This window comes from Pristiophorus japonicus, chromosome 2 (assembly GCF_044704955.1).
Source record: "Pristiophorus japonicus isolate sPriJap1 chromosome 2, sPriJap1.hap1, whole genome shotgun sequence".
NCBI classification, from domain to species: Eukaryota; Metazoa; Chordata; class Chondrichthyes; family Pristiophoridae; genus Pristiophorus; species Pristiophorus japonicus.
Genome location: NC_091978.1, coordinates 337,475,933 through 337,495,498, shown reverse-complemented (window position 1 = coordinate 337,495,498; position 19,566 = coordinate 337,475,933). Strand labels below are relative to the sequence as shown.

At 44.0% G+C, this 19,566-nt stretch overlaps 1 protein-coding gene across 1 annotated transcript in view; it reads left to right on the top strand.

Moving 5' to 3' along the window:
• Positions 1 to 19,566, top strand: part of LOC139248689 (cystine/glutamate transporter-like) — a 249,247-nt gene that overhangs the window by 58,018 nt on the left and 171,663 nt on the right. Inside the window, exon 3 of the mRNA XM_070872167.1 lies at positions 13,895 to 14,010. Within this exon, the coding sequence (XP_070728268.1) occupies positions 13,895 to 14,010 (116 nt within the window). The remainder of the gene's footprint in view (positions 1 to 13,894; positions 14,011 to 19,566) is intronic.

Sequence of the window (19,566 nt, the reverse complement as noted above, 5' to 3'; positions counted from 1 at the left end):
GGAGTTAGATGTAGTCCTTACTACTCGGGGGATCAAGGGGTATGGCGAGAAAGCAGGAATGGGGTACTGAAGTTGCATGTTCAGCCATGAACTCATTGAATGGTGGTGCAGGCTAGAAGGGCCGAATGGCCTGCTCCTGCACCTATTTTCTATGTTTCTATGGAACTCTAAACCCATGTGAATTATGCAGATTTTAAGCATTCCTAATCTTTTGAATGAATGGCAGTCCTTTTAAGATAGAGGCAACATGAAGAGTGGGATATTTCGCATTTTCTCCAGGATTCTTTGAATGTGTAGCAATGTATAATATTGCTTATTATGCATTTCTAATTATGACAGAAGGAAATGACACAGTACATTTTCACAATATGAGAAATACATTTTGGCCCTGAAATTCCACAGGGATTGTCCCGGTCTCCTGCTGGCGAGAGGCCAGCGGAACCACTGTGGGATTTTAGGGCCGTTACTTTTTTTTAATGCTTGACAACGTAAAGTTCATCCAGTTTTAGCAGAGTTCCAACGGCTCCATATTCAAAATGATCCGGTTGATTTTCCAGACCATAATGTGTCCCCTCCCCAACCCCTCCCAGGGAAGGCCTACTTCTTCAGCTGCAAAGATGAGGAATAAAGTCACTGATCACTGAGTTTCCCCCTTTGTAATGTTGCCCCGGGATTTCTGGGGCTTTCTTGGAGGGAGGGAGAGGAGTGGAGCTTGGCTACTGCCTGTAGCAGGTGCCGGCCAGCTAATCCCACTCAAATCCCATTCCGGGCCTGCCAACTTGTTTTCCTGTCCTGATGTCAGCTGGGCACCCCCACAGACGCGGCTGTGATATGTTCCTGGTGCTCTGCTGACCGAAGGGTTTGTGGGAGTCTGAGGGAAGGCCAAAAATTTACAGGGGAGAATAGGTTTTAAACTTTTCAAGGCCCCTCAGAATTTCAATTGGTGCCTTCATCTGCATAGGCAGCCAGAAGCTCCCGATGGCTGAGGCCAGGGACACCACTGCTGGCCTGAGAGGTCAGCAGCTGCCCTGACTTTCCCGACCATACCGTGGGTGCTAAGCCTGAGGAGACTGACAGGTGGGCACAGTGACCTCTGAGCTGCTTGACCTCCCTGGAATCCCTTTCTTCTCCTCTCTCCAAGAAATTAATTTATCAGGTGATTTCCACTGAGTTACCAATGAAACTATACATTAAAAAATGCAGTACAACCCTCACCACAATGGCTCCTGAGAACCATTACTGCCAGCGGAGGGGAGGTGGTGTGGGAAAGGGAACAAAGAAATATCCTGCAATATATTCATTGAATCTACTTATTATGACGTTCAAATGAATTTCGGTGTACAGTTGTATTGCCTAGCAACCATGGATTTCCGAGCAACTTTGGACGTTAATTGCACTTGGCATCCAGCACTCTCTAATGTCATCAACAAGCGAGCAATGTGAAATGATGTCACCCTCCTTTAATCATAATATTACTCTGAAGCCTCTACCTTTTCCAGGAAAGAGCTTTCTTTACAACTAGGAACGCACGCACAGCGCAATCTCAACAGCGATCCAGCGGAACAGATCTTTGCCAAATTTCCCTCACCATTGCACTCAGTAAAGAGTCCAAGGCATAATGTGGACAAAAATCACTCTTTACCTCTCTCAAAGCTAGGTTTAACTGGTTTCATTTCCAATGTGTTTTGATAACCTATTTAGTTTCTAGGCAGCAGATGACAATTCCAGATCATAGTGGTGGTGCAGCGGCTGGGGGGGAGGGTAACTTCCATCGATCAATGGGGATGGAGGTATCAGCTCGAGTGTCTGATTGATGGGAAAGAAAGGCAGGCGGGGTATATAATGGGAGGACAATCCATTACTGCCAGTTCCGAACATATGAACAATGACGGACAGGTAAAGACCATCTAGTCCATCAAGCCTGTCTCACACAATTGCGATACCTTGTGTATCAAAATATATACACTCCACCCACCCGAAGCCATGTTTTGCACCCCTCGCCAAGGATGAAAGTTACCTCCAGTAATCTCTGTCCTGTGCATTAGACAATCAGTCCAATATTGCTGCAGTAGTTCTGGACTCCTTTTTGTGACACCTTTGAAGACTCTTAGCGACTGATTATCGATTAAGCAACCTTAATATTTGTTCAGCTGCTTCATACTACTACTGTATTTTCATGTGACATATTGCAGCTATTTGCTCACTGACACATTGGAAAGATTCAATTTAAGGCCAGAGCAAAATATTATTGCAGGTGTGCTGCTGTTTAACTGAGTTAACACCAATGACGTACAAATAAAGCAACACATGGCAATCCATCATTTGTGGCAGCGATTCCCATGCCATGCCGCTGCGTAGAGGCAGGAGACGTACAAATCCCTAATCAGTGAGGGCATGGTGGCAAATGCTAGCAAAGGAATTCTGGCCATTACACCACAGTATAGCACTGGCAGTGTGCCAATGTAATTAATAAAAATATTTAAATCAAAAATTATAGTTAAGCAAGAGCACCAACAGCACAACTGATAGCAAATGTAGTTGAGACCCCGTGTATCTCACCCCATTCAGAGAAAGTCCCGCCTCCACCTCGGGACACAGGGCAATTTCGCCCCATGGTTCAAGTTTCCGCTCAAATGTATTTGCATATCTACAAACAGAAAATCTTCCATGAACCAGCGCAATTGGGCAGCGTTTTAGAACATAATTGTTTATTTTTACCCCTTGCATTCAAAAATATTCTGCGATATATTTAGAAAATAGGTGCAGGAGTAGGCCATTCGGCCCTTCGAGCCTGCACCACCTTTCAAAAAGATCATGGCTGATCATTCACCTCAGTACCCCATTCCTGCTTTCTCTCCATACCCCTTGATCCCTTTCGCCATAAGAGCCATATCTAACTCCCTCTTGAATATATCTAACGAACTGGCCTCAACAACTCTCTGCGATAGAGAATTCCACAGGTTCACAATTCTCTGAGTGAAGAAGTTTCTCCTCATCTCGGTCCTAAATGGCTTACCCCTTATCCTTAGACTGTGACCCTTGGTTCTGGACTTCCCCAACATCGGGAACATTCTTCCTGCATCTAACCTGTCCAGTCCCGTCAGAATTTTATATGTTTCTATGAGATCCCCTCTCATTCTTCTAAACTCCAGTGAATACAGGCCCAGTCCATCCAGTCTCTCCTCATATGTCAGTCCTGCCATCACAGGAATCAGTCTAGTGAACCTTCGCTGCACTCCCTCAATAGCAAGAACGTTCTTCCTCAGATTAGGAGACCAAAACTGAACACAATATTCCAGATGAGGCCTCACCAAGGCCCTGTACAACTGCAGTAAGACCTTCCTGCTCCTATACTCAAATCCCCTAGCTATGAAGGCCAACATGCCATTTTCCTTCTTCACCGCCTGCTGTACCTGCATGCCAACTTTCAATGACTGATGTACCATGGCACCCAGGTCTCGTTGCACCTCCTCTTTTTCTAATCTGCCGCCATTCAGATAATATTATGCCTTCATGCTTTTGCCACCAAAGTGGATAACCTCACATTTATCCACATTATACTGCATCTGCCATGTATTTGCCCACTCACCTAACCTGCCCAAGTCACCCTGCAGCCTCTTAACATCCTCCTCACAGCTCACATCACCACTCAGCTTAATGTCATCTGCAAACTTGGAGATATTACACTCATTTCTTTCATCTAAATCATTGATGTATATTGTAAATAGCTGGGGTCCCAGCACTGAGCCCTGTGCACCCTACTAGTCACTGCCTGTCATTCTGAAAAGGACCCGTTTATCCCGACTCTCTGCTTCCTGTCTGCCAACCAGTTCTCTATCCACATCAGTACATTACCCCGAATATCATGTGCTTTAATTTTGCACACCAATCTCTTGTGTGGGACCTTGTCAAAAGCCTTTTGGAAGTCAAATACACCACATCCACTGGTTCTCCCTTGTCCACTCTACTAGTTACATCCTCAAAAAATTCCAGAGGATTTGTCAAGCATGATTTCCCTTTCATAAATCCATGCTGACTTGGACCGATCCTGTCACTGCTTTCTAAATGCGCCGCTATTTCGTCTTTAATAATTGATTCCAACATTTTCCCCACTTCCGATGTCAGGCTAACCGATCTATAATTCCCCATTTTCTCTCTCCCTCCTTTTTTAAAAAGTGGTGTTACATTAGCTACCCTCCAGTCCATAGGAACTGATCCAGAGTCGATAGAGTGGTAACCTGGAGAGTTGCCAATTAACATATATTAATCATTCATTTAGAGTGATATTAACATACTTTTTTAGTGTTAAAGTTGGGTCCACACGTTTCCCGGGCTTCCTGAAACTCGCCAGTGAAAGTTAGGTGATCACACAGCAGCACTTGAGCGGTCTGAATCAATCTCAGAGAAATATGCCAATAAATACTCAGTACTTGCAGCAACTTCCTTACCTATTAGTGGGAAAGGGTTTGCTCGCAGTACTTTTGCTGAGCGGTTACTTTCTACAATTTGGAAGTTTTCTCTCTCACATCAGGATGTGTGCCGCTTATGCTGCTGTGGATTGGACCTTGGATGAGGATCCAACGACCAGCAACAGCTCCAGCAACAGCACCTGCAGGTCACAGACCTGATGTTGCACAGGAGCGAGGGGATGAGCAGAGAGGTGCAGATCGCAGGAGGCACTACCCACGAAACAGGGTCTACAGGCAGAGACTCAGTTTCCTTGACATGACTGAACACCAGTGCCTCAGGAGGCTCAGATTGTCACATCGGATGGTGGTAGCCACCTGCAGCCCCCTAGAAGAAGACCTGCTGCCTGCTGGCCACGCGTTACCAGTGGCTGTCAAAGTCACCACCTCACTCAACTTTTTTGCCTTCAGATCCTTCCAGAGCTCTACCGCAGACATAGCCAGGATTTCCCAGTTGGCTGCCCACAAATGCAGAAGACAGGTCACTGATGGGTTGTTTGCCAGGGCGGCAAATCTTGTCGGACTAGCTTGATTGAGTTCTTTGATGAAGCAACTGAGAGAGTTGATGAAGATAAGTACAGTATATGGACTTTCAAAAGCCATTTGTTAAAGAACCACATAACAGACCTATTTGGAAAATAGAAGCACATGGTATTAAAAAAATGGTGGTAACTTGGGTATGTAATTCTCTAAGGGATAGGAGGCAGAGAGTATTGGTGAATGGATGTTTTTTTGACTGGAGAGAACTATGCAATGGGGTCCCCCAGGGGTCATTATTAGGACCATTGCTTTTCTTGTTATATATAAATGGCCTGGACTTGTGTATAGCGAGTACAATTTTGTAGTTTGCAGATGATACAAAACTTGGCAATGTAGCAAATAGTGAGCCAGATAGTAGCAGATTTCAAGAGGATGTAGACAGACTGGTGAAATGGGCTGACACATGGCAGGTGTAATTTCATTCAGGTAAGTGTGAAGTGATGCACTTTGGGAGAAACAACATGGAGAGACAGTATTATCTAAATGTACTATTTTGAGAGGGTTATAAAAGCAGAGGGACCTGGGGATGCATATTCACAAATCTTTGAAGGTGGCTGGGCAAGTTGTTATGGTGATTAAGAAAGTGTATGGGATACTTGGCTTTGTAAATAGGGGCATTGAATGCAAAAACAAGAAAGTCATACTAAACCTTTACAAATAACTGGTAAAAGCCTCAACTAGAGTATTGTGTACAATTCTGGGCACTTTAGGAAGACTGTCAAGGCCCTGGAGAGGGTACAGAGGAGGTTTGCCAGGACACTACCAGTGATGAGGAACTTCAGTTATGTTGAGAGATTGGAGAAGCTAGGATTGTTTTCCTTAGAGCAAAGAAGGTTAAGGGGAGACCTAATAAAGGTATTCAAAATTATGATGGGTGTTGACAGAGTAAGTAGGGGGAAACTGTTTCCTCTGCCGTGATTCGGTAACCAGAGGTCTTAGATTTAAAATAATTGACAAAAGAACTAAAGGGGAAATGAGGAGCAATATTTTCACACAGAAGGTTATAAAGATCTGGAATGCAGAACCGGAAAGGGTGGTGGAATCAGATCCCGTAGGAGCTTTCAAAAGGCAATTGAACATGTACAAGAAGAGATTAATTTGCAGAGTTATGGGGAAAAAGCTGAGGTGTGGGACTAAATTGGACAGCGCTTTCAAAGAGTCGACACAGGCACAATAGGCCTAATGGCCTTCATCTCTGCTGTAAGATTGTATGAATCTATGTTTCTATGATTGCTAAAAATGAGCCTTTGCACGGGCAACTTTTCAAAGGAATATATATCTGTAGATTAGCCAGCATTAATGAGCCTCCTTCCCTGAATCTGAACCTTTACCTTTCTTACCTTGGAGAGAAAACTCTTTTTATAAATCCAGGCTGCTCAAAAGTTGAGAACAATTAGCTCCTTACTCAATTTTAAAGATCACGTACCCCTAAGGAGGGATTCAGTCAATTGTATTGCTGATTAAGAAAATCTTTCAGTTGGATAATTAGTGATTTGAGCCGTACTCTGAGCAATTTACTTTGGCAATCCGATACTCTACAAATTGTCGAAGTGAGTGCTTCAGGTATTGCATCATAATACAAGTCCAGCTCGCTCTGGTATGAGTTCAGTTCATTGTTTTGTATGGCAATGTGCTATAACACATTGTGCTTGTGCACTGACCCATCAAAGCCATGGTTTCCACTGACCTTATTCGAATAACCCTATTTGGCTGCTCAACAAATAAGTGAAAGTGGCAAATATGTTTTAGTGTTGGTTGTCAAAGCAACAAGCAGTTCACTGCTGAACACGATCTGGGTAATTGACTCAAATTTGTGTCTGATCCAGTACTAGATTTATATTGGCTGACTTGAGATCAAGTTTCGTGCAGGGATTGGTGCTAGTGCTAATAATAATCATTGCAAGGGATGGAAATTGTTAGCAATTGCAAATAGTGTTAATCGAAAATATCACTGCTAATCCAAAGTATTACAAATAGTAAATATCAGCACTTAAATAAATAACACGTTTTCAATCCTGCACCCATCCTTGAAAGTACATCAGATCTCTGGCATTACCTGACTGTGCAAATCATAATCACCCAATTGATAACTCAGTACAAAATAAGCACACCTTTTCCTGTGTGACAATAATTTCCAAAAATAACAAAACACTGCATAAGTGGATATTGTCCTTTAATATAATAAACTCTAAAGTAAACAGAAGTCAACCTACTCTTTCCTCAGATCGTGCTTCCTCTAGGGGTCTAAACATGTCCTTTCTTCAATTCTAATGCTTCTCCTAGGGGCAATCCAATGGCCAGTATCATGGAATAAGATTGGCTGTTCCTGTGGTATAAAACATTCATGAGACTGAGCTGCTTCTCTTCTCATGGCAGCTTATTCTTGGGAGGGAGCTGCTGCTGTTTGCACCTCTGGGGCTTGTGCCTGATAGCCTAATGTTACCTCCTGCATGACACTGGTGTGGTGCTTTAAGGGGCAAGGTTGGATGTCTGGCATGTATGAGAAACAGCAGTCTCAGGCAGGTTGCTTCCAGACACCACCATTCCTGGATATGTGACCCCAATGCTGAAGTCAGGAGCTATCTTTTCCTTGGCCTCCCCTGGGAAAGTGGCACATTTAAACCCATTCCCTAGTCCTCCTGCACTGGTGCTTTGTGAATCATCCTTACCAACACTATCTAAGTCCCCCATAGCTATCTGAGGTATGTGTATCAGTGAAAAAACATATGATATTATGGAGGATCATTTGGGCAAGGTCATGGTCCATGGCTAATGTCTGGGCTTGACTTCCACATTCTCTCCCTCATCTTCATCATCCTCAATAACAAAAATACCAAAACAACTTGCATTTCTATAGCATCATTAACATAGGGAAACATTGTAAGGCACTTCACAGAAGAGTAATCAGACAATAATTATAGCTAGCAGAACTTGAACTTAAACATTGGGTGAAATTTTAACATGTAGATGCGCGTGGGTTTGGGTGCGGGTTGTGGGTTGTGAGAAATTTACAGCGCGTTGGGAAGCCAGCTCCAGCCCCCTGACATCTGCATTTAGAGGGAATGCTTTAGGCTACCTGCATGCAACCCCTCAGGAGAGGTGGGTTGTCTATTAACATATATGTAATTTATCTAGATTTTCTAGAGGCCTTCGATAAGGTACCACATAATAGACTAAAGAATAAGGTCAGAGAATGCAGAGTCAAGGGACAATTAGCAGAATGGATAGCCAGCTGGCTTCAAGACAGAAAGCAGAGAGTCGGAGTAAAGGGTAGCTATTCAGAGTGGCAGAAGGTAGGAAGTGGTGTTCCACAAGGATCAATGCTGGGACCAAGTTGTTCACAATTTATATTAACAAGTTAGACTTTGGACTCAAAAAACCAATTTCTAAATTGGAGGGGATAGTCAATACTAAGGAGGACTGCCTCAAATTACAGGAGGACAATAATAAACTTGCAGAATGGGCATTAAATTGGCAAATGAATTTCAACACAGATAAATGTGAGGTATTAGGGAAGGTAGGAAGGATAGGGAGGTCACTTATTACTTGGAAAGTGTGAGTCTTGGTGGGGAAGAGGAGCAAAGGGATCTCGGAGTAAAAATACACAAATCACTAAAAGTAGCGACACAGGTTAACAAGGCCATAAAAAAGTGAACTGAGCACTCGAGTTTATTTCTAGAGGGATAGAATTGAAAAGTAGGGAAGTTATGCTAAACTTGTACCACACCTTGGTTAGACCACACTGCGTACAGTTCTGGTCGCCATGTTATAAAAAGTATATAGAGGCACTGGAGAGGGTGCAGAGAAGATTTACAAGGATGTACCAGAAATGCAAGGGTATAGCTATCATAAGAACATAAGAAATAGCAGCAGAAGTAGGCCATTCGGCCCCTCGAACCTGCTCCACCATTCAATAAGATCATGGCTAAGCTGATCTTGGCCTCAAGTCCACTTTCCTGCCTGTTCCCCATAACCCTTGACTCCCCTGTAGTTCAAAAAAGGAAAGGATGAACAGATTGGGGTGACATAATCGGGACCTTTAAAATTATGTAAGGTTTTGATAAACCAAATACAAAGAGTATTCCCAATTGTTGGGAAGAGAATAGCTAGAGGCCATCATTATAAGTTAGTCACCAAGAAATCAAATAGGGAATTCAGAAGAAACTCCTTTACCCAGAGAGTGGTGAGAATGTGGAACTCGCTACCAGAGGCGGTGGTTGAAGCGAATCGTATAGATGCATTTAAAGGGAGATTAGATACGCATATGAGGGAGAAGTAATTAGATGGTTATGCTGATAGAGTTAGATAAGGAAAGACGGGAGGAGGCTCAAGTGGAGCATAAACGCCGGCATGGACAGGTTGGGTCGAATGGCCTGTTTCTGTGCCATTTTTCCTGTAATCCTATGTATATGCTAATCACTTAATTCGAGCAATATTGACACAGATTTTTCAGCTTAACGTGTGATCCGCGGGTTTCCCAGGCTTCCTGAAATACGCCAGTGAAAGCAAGGTGAGAATACAGCGACAATTGAGGGGGTCAATCAATCTGCCTCATGGAAATATGGCACTGCATCCTCAGTATTCACAGCTGCCTTCTTATTGCTAGAAGCAAAGGCTGCTCACAGCACTTTTGCTGAGAGGTTGCTTTCTACACTTGGGAGGTTTGATCTATCAGGTCAGGATGGATGCCGCTTATGCTGCTTTAGATTGGACTTCAGATAAGGACCAGGATGACCAGCACCAGCAGAAACCTGCTGGTCACAGACCTGTAGCTGCACAAGAGCGAGGGGACCAGCAGAGAGAGGAGTAGCAGAGAGGTGCAGTTCGCAGGAGGCCAAGCCAGCCACACAGAGTCTACAGGCAGAGGATCAGCTTCCTCGACATGTCGGCACAGCAGAGTGTCGGGGCCTCAGGTTGTCACGTCAGGTGGTGGCGGACATCTGCAGCCTGCTGCCAGCTGGACCTGGTGGCCATGTTTTACCAGTGGCTGTCAAAGTCACCACCGCCCTCAACATTTTTTACCTTTGGATTCTTTCAGGGCTCTGCTGGAGATATTTTCAGGGTCTCCCAGTCGGCAGCCCACAAGTGCATAAGACAGGTGACTGATGGCTGGTTCGCCAGATCCGCCAATTATGGCAACCTTGCCTGCGATTATGCCAATCAGAATGAGTGGGCACTCGGGTTTGCATCTCTGGCTGGCTTCCCACAGGTGCAGGTTGTCATCGATTGCACACATGTGAAAATCATGGCACCCACAGATCAAGTAGGAGTATTCATCAATCATAAGGGCTTCCACTCCATCAATGTGCAGCCGGTGTGCAACCACAAAAATATCTTTATGCAGTTATGCGCAAGCTGCCATGATGTTTCTGCCCTGTGGCACTCCAATCTCCCTGAGGACTTCGCACCTGAAAACAAAGTTAATGGGTGGCTGCTTGGAGACCACTTACAACATGGCTGATGACACCTCTCAAAAACCCAGGGAATGATTTCCAAGAGTGCTACAATCAATGCCATGTAACCACCAGTTGTGTCATCGAGCAACCCACCGACATGCTGAAGATGCGCTTCAGTTGCCTCGACAGACATGGAGGCATCCTTCAGTACGCACCATCCGGGGTGTCTAGAATGGTCATGTTGTGCTGTGCTCTGCACAACATTGCGCAGCAGTGAGGATTGGACCTGGATGAGGACCAAGGCGGGGAGTGCATATCCACTTCAGAGGATTACGAGATGGAGGTAGAGGAGGATGAAGAGTTGGAAGGTGATGAAGGCAATGCGCCACCAGGGGCACACATTGCTGCCTGGGGATGCCAGGGATGCCCTGATTATTGCGAGGTTCAATTCAGTTCTACCAGTGCAGCCATTTCACGACCACATGCAACAGCCACTTTTCACAAGTGCTAATGGATATTGAAGAAAGCTGACCCGGATGAGGTCAACACTTCAGATCATCAGCAGATTCAAGTGGCACAAAACCAGTGTCATTCATATGTCAGGGCCCAAGTCTTTATCACATTGGTTCTAGAGTTAACTTGGAGTGGCAGCCACTGTGGAACAAACCTGGTGCCACAAACACTCGCTTCACCCTTTTTCCAGACAGGTTTTTTTGACAACAAGCAGCATCCTTACCATGTAGCTCAGTAGTTTGTTTACCAGGTCTTAGAAGCACCATAGATGTCAGTCTGGCACTTGGGGAATATGGCCACTTTGTTGGATGCCAGCCTCAGTGCAGTGGTTGTTAGAGACTACAGCTGCTTGGCATACACATCAGTGATACACGTGGCATTGGCAGTGTGCCTGTAAAATTCTTGGCTGATTACCAAGGATCCCATAGGAACCTGAAGACGTTGCACTCCATTTTGCCGAGGTTATTCAAAAGTTACAGCTCTGTTCATAAAACATTTAACCAAAGTTACCTGGTGCTGGCTGGTGCTCAACTTTCCAATAACGTTGTTGCACTGAGATTGGCAGCCAGGACTGGGAAGGATGCCAACCCCTGCTTGCTATAATGGCATCTGGTTGCAAAGGGACCAATCATTAAAGTGTTTTTCTTATTTCATCAGAGAGACCAGAAATGGCAGGTCTCCAGCAGACTGATTTTTCATTAATTACTTTTGTTGGTCTTTCTGGGGGCTTTAATTTTAGAGTGACATCTCACTAAAAAGCCCAATTGTACAAAAGCTTTACTTTCATTTAGCTTGCGATAATCTTGCATAAAAATCGCTTTGTCACGCTACACCAATTAAATCAGCTACAGATCAACAGTTATGGCTACAGGAACCAGGAAGAGCAATGGGCTAGCACACTTTTTATTCTATCTCCGGAGCCACATTCAACTTAAAGTGACTGATCAGATGTATGAGGACCAAGGCTTAGAAATTTGGTCATGCCCAAAAACAAGCACGTGGGGGCAGGGGCATGTGCTGCAAGCACCTGTTCCCGTGGTCGAAGGGACGAGATGAAATTGGTGCAGGCAGCACATTATCTTGACTGAGACGTGTAGCCAGCGGTACTCATTATCTAACCGTTTGTGGGGAGTTCGAAAATCAGGCTTAACTGATGCTGCATAAAGGCAGCCAGCACCTCTTGAGGTGCACTCTGGCTGCAGATGGCAAGAAAACTTCAACCAAAGCTCGCAAGTAGAATAATGACTGTAAGAGATCCTGAGGGCACCCGGGTTCTCTGAAGCAGCATTGGAGGCCCTGGACAAGGCAGTAGACAGGAGGAGGAAGTTCTCCCGGAATTGTGGGGGGGGAGGGGGCATAATTCCTTCCAGATGACACTTCTGCTGCCAGTGGGAAGAGTTCGATGAGGAGGGGTTAATTTTAGGACCTTAGCTTCCAGAACAAGGATGTAATGTAGAACAAAGCGCAGTGAACTCACCAGAGTTGTCATGTTAAGAATACCGCTCTCTTACCCTCTCCTCACACCTGCACCAACCTTCCGCCTCACTATTCGTAATACTCCCCTCTCCCGCATCCCTTCAATCACCGGCAATCACTGTACCACACCTCATTCCACCTGCTTCTCCTCCTCACACACTCTCACTTCCTAATTTCATCACTATTGCAACCCTCACTTCCCTACCCCTCACATTGAACACACTACATACAAACTATTTGACTGTGACAGGCACAGTCTCTAAACACAACAACAACTTGTAATTCTGTAGCACCTTTAACGTAGTGAAACATCCCAAGGCGCTTCACAGGAGTATTATGAGATTAAAAACACCTCACAATAATGTCACTGGTACACTCCCTTCTTTCTTGCATTGGAAGGTCGCTCGCAATGTGTGACAGTTTGCAGCGACCTGAGGAGGCTGAGCCTGCCTGTAGATCCTGTCCCCTGTGCAACAAAGCGTGCTGGACAAACAGCACGAGCAGGGGGAGAGTCATGGCCGTGGCGAGTGCCAGTTTCGCAGGCGATGTCATGTAGGGTTTCTTTGCACCTTATCCCTTTTATTCCCTCCTTAGTTCTATCTCACCCTATACACTCTGCATGATAAACTGCAGTTGCTTTCACCAGCCACTTCACTCTCTGCTCTCCCGACACTTCAATCTAACTGTTGTTCCTGTCTTTCATTATTATAAGTGTCGGACCCTTATTTCAATGCTTTAATGAGGCTTTTTTAATACTGCCGGTGCCTACTATGGTGGGCGGCATAGTTCCGACACGGAGTGAGCAAACGCATGCTGCCTGCCATGTTGAATCATTAGGCGGCAGATTTAGGCTTGTAAAACAAGCACGATGCCACTGAATTTTTGAGCCCATTTTTCCAAATGCACGCTCCCAGTAGAAAATCTTGCCTGTTGGGAGCATTTATGGAAAATGATGAGTATTGTGTGAGTTATCTTTGTTGGGACAAGATAGGGAAAAATAAATTTGGAGAGTATTCCCTCAGGAGAATTGATGGGTTGGATAGACTCCATGCTAGTGTGAATCTGTGGAAAGAATGTGCCAAAGGGGGTAAGTGGTCTTTTCTTTTTCCATGCCTTCCTTAGTTCTTATAGAGTGATTTCAACCCTATGTGTTTCCTCAAATTTGCTAATGCAATTTATTTGCAATCATCCTTCTGTTCAGAGTATCTCTGAGCGAACAGCCATGGTTTTGTGATATATCCTTACGACATCACTAACAAACACATACAAGACAGCTCCAACAGAAATTGTCATCATGTGACCTTTGTCACATGACTCTTTGTTACATGACCCTTTTATTATATTTACATCAGCAGTTGCATTACCACAGTATTCCACTAGGTGGAGCAGTAGCCCACTAGGGGGAGCGCTAATACAGGTATAAAATGATCTTTTGGCTCTTTCCTGGTTACACATAATCTGAGGATACGTCAGACTAATGTTATTGCATTTCTATTTGTACAGCCCTGCATCCACTGCTGTGATATCCTTGGCCTTCGGTCAATATATACTGCAGCCAATATTTATGCCATGTGGAATCCCAGAAATTGCCATCAAATTCGTCACCACCATTGGAATCAGTAAGTTTACTTACATTGTGTTCTGTGAAGCGATAAAGATTTTCCAGTTCTTCAGTTACCTCATTATAATATATACCAAATGGGGAATTTTACTGTGATCTACTGTGGAGTAAAAATAGCAGGGGAAATGGTGTCTCAAGAACTAATAAATCTAAATTGCCCAAGGACTGGTTTTAATCTCCTTAGCACCTGATCTGTGGTACTAACCGGCCAGTAGAGGTGAAGAAATCAGTTCTGACACATTCCTGCTGATCTTGAGCCTCACTGACTCTTCTGGTCATGCCAGGGATGGATATCTGAAGCTCGAAGCTCAAGCAGGTGGAAGTTTCACTAACCAATGTAAAAGGAAGTGGGTAAAGGCGCTGAGGGGGTAATGTTGGCCTAACCAGCCCAACGGGAACAGGGCAGTTTGGGATCAACCATCCGTTTTACACCCTTTCCGATTGCAGTGAATGGAGAGTACTATGGGGTTGGGTGTAAAACAGGTCCCAATCTGAGCCGGCCTTGTTCCCGCCAGGTGGGTTAGGTTAAAATTACTCCCTGAGTCCTTAGAACACCCAATGTAACCTGACAGGAAGGAGACCTTGGGTGGACCTGATGGTGGGAGAGCCTTTAAAAGATCTGGATACGTATTTCAAAGGTCTTTCTTGTATTGTTTTTTTTTTCCAGTTGTCAGGTAAGCTGTGTGCTACTTGTGATTACTATTTTGTTTTTTTGCCCTGAGCTCCCATTATTGGCAGCAATAGTTTTGCCAGTTGGGATGGTGTTTTGCGGAAGTGGAGGAGTTATAGAAGGATGCCAGGCAGCTTAGGTTGCCCAAGAGGTGCTCTGTGCTCATCCACCAACACCTGCATCTCTGCATTCTACAGATTGAACATACCTACCTCACTTTGGCAGATATTGTGCAGGTGCAGGATCCTTTTCCCAGCATCCCTTTTGCACCATTACTATGAGGTGTCAATCATGGTGAGCAACAACAACAACAACTTGTACTTATATCACGTCTTTAACACAGTAAAGTATCCCAAGGCACATCACAGGAGTGTTATAATTGAGCAAAAGCCAGCATTATCTGTTTGGCCACACTCGCCTAGATGCCAACAACCCTTCTGCTGGCTTGCCTAGGAATGATTGTGCGAACCTGCCTTCTCAAGGTCTGGGTCAGTCAAGGAGGCAGATGCTGAGCAGTGCCGTTTACTGCAAGGACGCCTGCGGCTACTATGCAATAAAGGGCTGGTAAACACAGGGAGAGTAACAGTCAACTGTGATCTGCAACTTCTCATTGCAACGGTAACTACACTCCAAAAGTACTTCATTGGCTGTAAAGCACTTTGCGATGTCCGGTTGTCATGAAAGGCGCTATATAAATGCAAGTCTTTCTTTTTTCTCGCAGGCGTGCTGTAATGCTGACTCATGATATGGTGCAGAGGGAAACACCATTTCAACTTCAGCAGCCATCATAGAGTAGGCCGAGTTCTGAGTTACACTGTTAATTGCCTGCAGACTCATGCTAGCACATAGGCGACTCTTTCCCTTTTCCTTTGCTTATCACTTCTTAATTCCCTGTATTTTTACCCTTGGCAAACACTGCTGAAGAGTTGAGATGCCTTTTAATGCTCTTCAGATGATTTTTACCTTTTTGGTCCCCCTCTTTGTGGTGCGCCTCTTGAATTGAACCTACCCCTTTAAATTTCACTTATGCACAATGTTTCTCTCCTGCCAGTGGTGTCATCCCTAGACCCACGTGAGTTTGCACCTGGATGTGTGCTTAATTACTCAAATGAGATTACGACAAGAAAATTAAGTGTTATTTACACTTGAGATTCAGGTAGGTCTTAAAGCAGCACAAAGCAAATCAGGACTGATTGAAGATGTAGATCGTCCCTCCTATGTCATAATATGGTAACAGATTGTGTCCTCTGTATTAGACTGCTTTCCCAACCAAGCATTTCATGTTAAAGAAACAGGAGACCATCGCAATGGTTTTAAAAACACAGGAAAAATTTGAAACAAAACTTAAAAATCTAGCAAAAACCTGCATAATGTTCTCCGGAGGTAATCTTCATAGATTACCACCAGGGACACGTCCTCCCTCTGATTAATGAATGTGTTTTTCATGACTGCCAATAACCAACAGATTCAAGCAGAAATCAAAAATGTGTGGGTAATTCCAGCCTATTTCACTGCTCCATGAGGAGCTTTCCATCATCACCTATATTAATAGCAGTGAGAAAATAGTTTTACCCGCTAGTCATCACTAGTGAAAAATCTGTTAGTACACTTTGCTCAGAAAACAGAGTAAAAAGAAAAGAACGACTTAGATTTACATTGCGTCTCAAAACATCCCAAAGCGCCTTGCAGTCAATGAAGTACTTTTGAAGTGTAGTCACTGAGGTAGTATCGGAAACGCAGCAGCCAATTTGTATAACCGCAAACAGCAATGAAATAACGGACCAGATCATCTGTTTTAGATGCTGATTGAGGGATAAATGTTGGCCAGGCCACCAGGAGAATTTCCCGGCTCTTCTTCCAATAGTGCTGGGGATCCTTTACATCTACCCGAGAAGCAGACAGATGCGCGGTTTAACGTCTCATCCGAAGGACAGCACCACCAACAGTGCAGCTCTCTCTCAGTACGGCATAAAAGTGCCAGTCTAGATTATGTGCTCAAGTCTCTAGAGTGTGGCTTGATCAGAGACGATAATGCTACCACTGAGCCATGGCTGAGCAATGTACAATGCAATGCAGGTATTTTGAAAAGAATTTAAGGCCGTAATCGCATGTTGAGGTTCAGGTGACCTTTACTGTCTTACTTTATGATACCATCTGTACCCAAAGATTGTGGCTCAGCCTTGTGACACTACCACTCATCTTTTAGTTTTAAAGTAATGCAGTCAACATAGTTCTCTGCAGCTAGGCAATAAACATGCTGCAGCAAAACATCCCATAACATAGTGTGAAATATAACTTGAGGGATTTGGAAAACTGTGTCTGGTAAACTTGTAACACACATAGGCCTAGAAATTGGTTTATGGGACGTGATCGACATGCTGGGGGAGCAAGTTGCTGAGAGGAAGAAAGACGGAGATGCCAGAACTGGAGCTGTGATGAGTTTCTCGGGGAGGATGAGATCGGGAGAGGGGTAAGTGGTGGCTGGCAACAGCACGCAGTTTACACGTAGAGCCAGGAGGACCCAACAGGAAAATAATATATTTTTTACTTCATTTTTTGATAGCAGCCTCCAGTGGTTCAAGAAAACTGACCACAGCATGCAGGGCACGCACTGTGATCAGCCACAATCCAATTTCGTAAAAGGGTCTGAAACGGGAGTTTGACCTATCATTTGCATAGGCAACGGGCCTTATGGTGGTTTTGGAAGGATGCCCTGGATGCCTCCAGGGTGCCCCATCCAATTTGGCATGTGCCTCTCTCCCAGGGAGAACTGCCCGCGCACGCCACACACCATATTGAATCTTTCAGCACCCATTTATCGCCTAGAAAATAGGCATCTGTGTGATCCAATTTCTAGGCCTATGTTACTTCACAATGAAGGTGAATGCCAATTTGAGTTTCTTTGTCAGCTGAGTGGTTCCTGAAAATTTTACTTTGCAGCTTATACAGTCTTGCATTATTTTAATTTGATATTTTGGGATTCCAACATGGGGTGCTCATTTTGATATTGCCCCTCTGTTGTTACATGACATGGATCCTCCCCTGAGTAAGTCACCTCACCTCTAGTCATTTTTCATGGTGACAAGGAGTAAAGGATCCTGCAGAACTTAGGCAAGTTTCCAAACAGTCAGGGTTCTGAGCTGCAGTGGACTGCGGTGCTTGTTATTGATTTAAAGGCAGGGGCGGCAAAGAAACTGTGTATATACACATGACATCCGCCTGAAAATCTACTCTGATCCTCATGGGCAATCACGGTCAGCCATCTTTTTATTCAATATTTAAACATTGTATAATATGAGGTGACACTAATTCACAAATAATTTTAATTTGCTTATGATTTCATTCAATTACTGGGATAAAATAAATACACTACCCTCTGTACACTTCATCCTTTCCTGGTAATGGGGAGAGAGCTCAGGCTAATGCATGGTGAGGCATTTGGCAGGTTTCCCAGAATGCATACTAAAATTCTGAAGGGCCTTTGATCATATTTTTCATTTGCGCTGGGAAATGCTTAGCGGTACAGTCGACGGGTGTGAAAATTAATCTTATTGTGTGCTTTCTTTTCTTCGTAAAGAGATTCTTCACCATCTAAAGCAAACATTTCTGAAGAAATATAATTAACTTTAACAGTCTACTCCCCCTATTTTTCCTCTGATTTTTGAATATCTTTTTAATGCCTGCACATTAAACATTAATAACACCAGGGGATTTGTTTCAGAAAAGATACCAGGGGACCAGAATTAGCATCTACAGACATCTAATCCAGGCAGGATGCTTCAGTAATTGCATCAATTCAACTGGTACTTGCAAATCTAGGCCCCTCGTAAGCTTAGCCACTTATCTGAAGTAATAGATCCACCAGTGCTGTCAATATTCATGGTCTAAACAAATGTATTCAGAAATATTACAGAGCCAGAGAGCTCCTGATGTTGAGACTTTGGGTCTGATATTGGTCTACACCAGTAGCCATTGGTAAAGAAAACTGGGCATAGTGTAAAACAGGTTGTCGATTTGCTATGAGCCCATTTTGCGCAACTTTCATAGACCAATTCCACCGCCGCCCCACCCCCCACCATTTCTTGGTGCTGATGAATTAGGCCTGAAATCAAAAACCTGAACAATTTCCGCATGCTCTGTCCCAATATCCTGCTGTAACTTTGTTAGGAGATTGATGGAACACTCAGAGAAATGGCGTAAATGGATAAAAAATCACTGTTTCTTACATAGTATTTACATCATGGAAACAGACCATTCGGACCAACAAGTGTAAGATTTCTAAATCTCTGGCATTAAATTTGACAGTGAGACAATTCTTCTAAAACAATTGGAACAGTTTATTAAAAAAAAACAGGCACACATGAACATCCACCTTAGTTACAACAGATACAATGAGGTTACAATAAATAGTGATATATGTTACTTCTCTTTGGCTGGCTGGTTCAAGAGAGAGAGAAATGTCTTTTGCTGAGTTCTTTATACCTCTCAAAAGCCATTGTCCCTCCGAAAGCCTCATGATTGGACCTTGGTTCCATGGCAGTTCCTTATTAGTTCTCCTCACACATGTGGCTTTCTGGCCTGGCTCAGCCATCTCTTGATTAATTTAAATGGCTTTCCAATACACAAAACCCATGTGGCAGCTCTATGGGCTCCCATTTTGTTTCTTTCAAAACTCAGCCCATGCTTTCATTTTGTTTCAACACAAACAGACCTTTCCATATAACCTACACTTTTAACATTTATACATACACAGAATCAATTTTAATCATTAATAAACACTTTTATTCTTACACAGGTCCATGCTGGTGTTTATGCTCCATACGAGCCACCTCCCATCCTACGTCATTTAACCTCATCAACATATCCTTCTATTCCTTTCTCCCA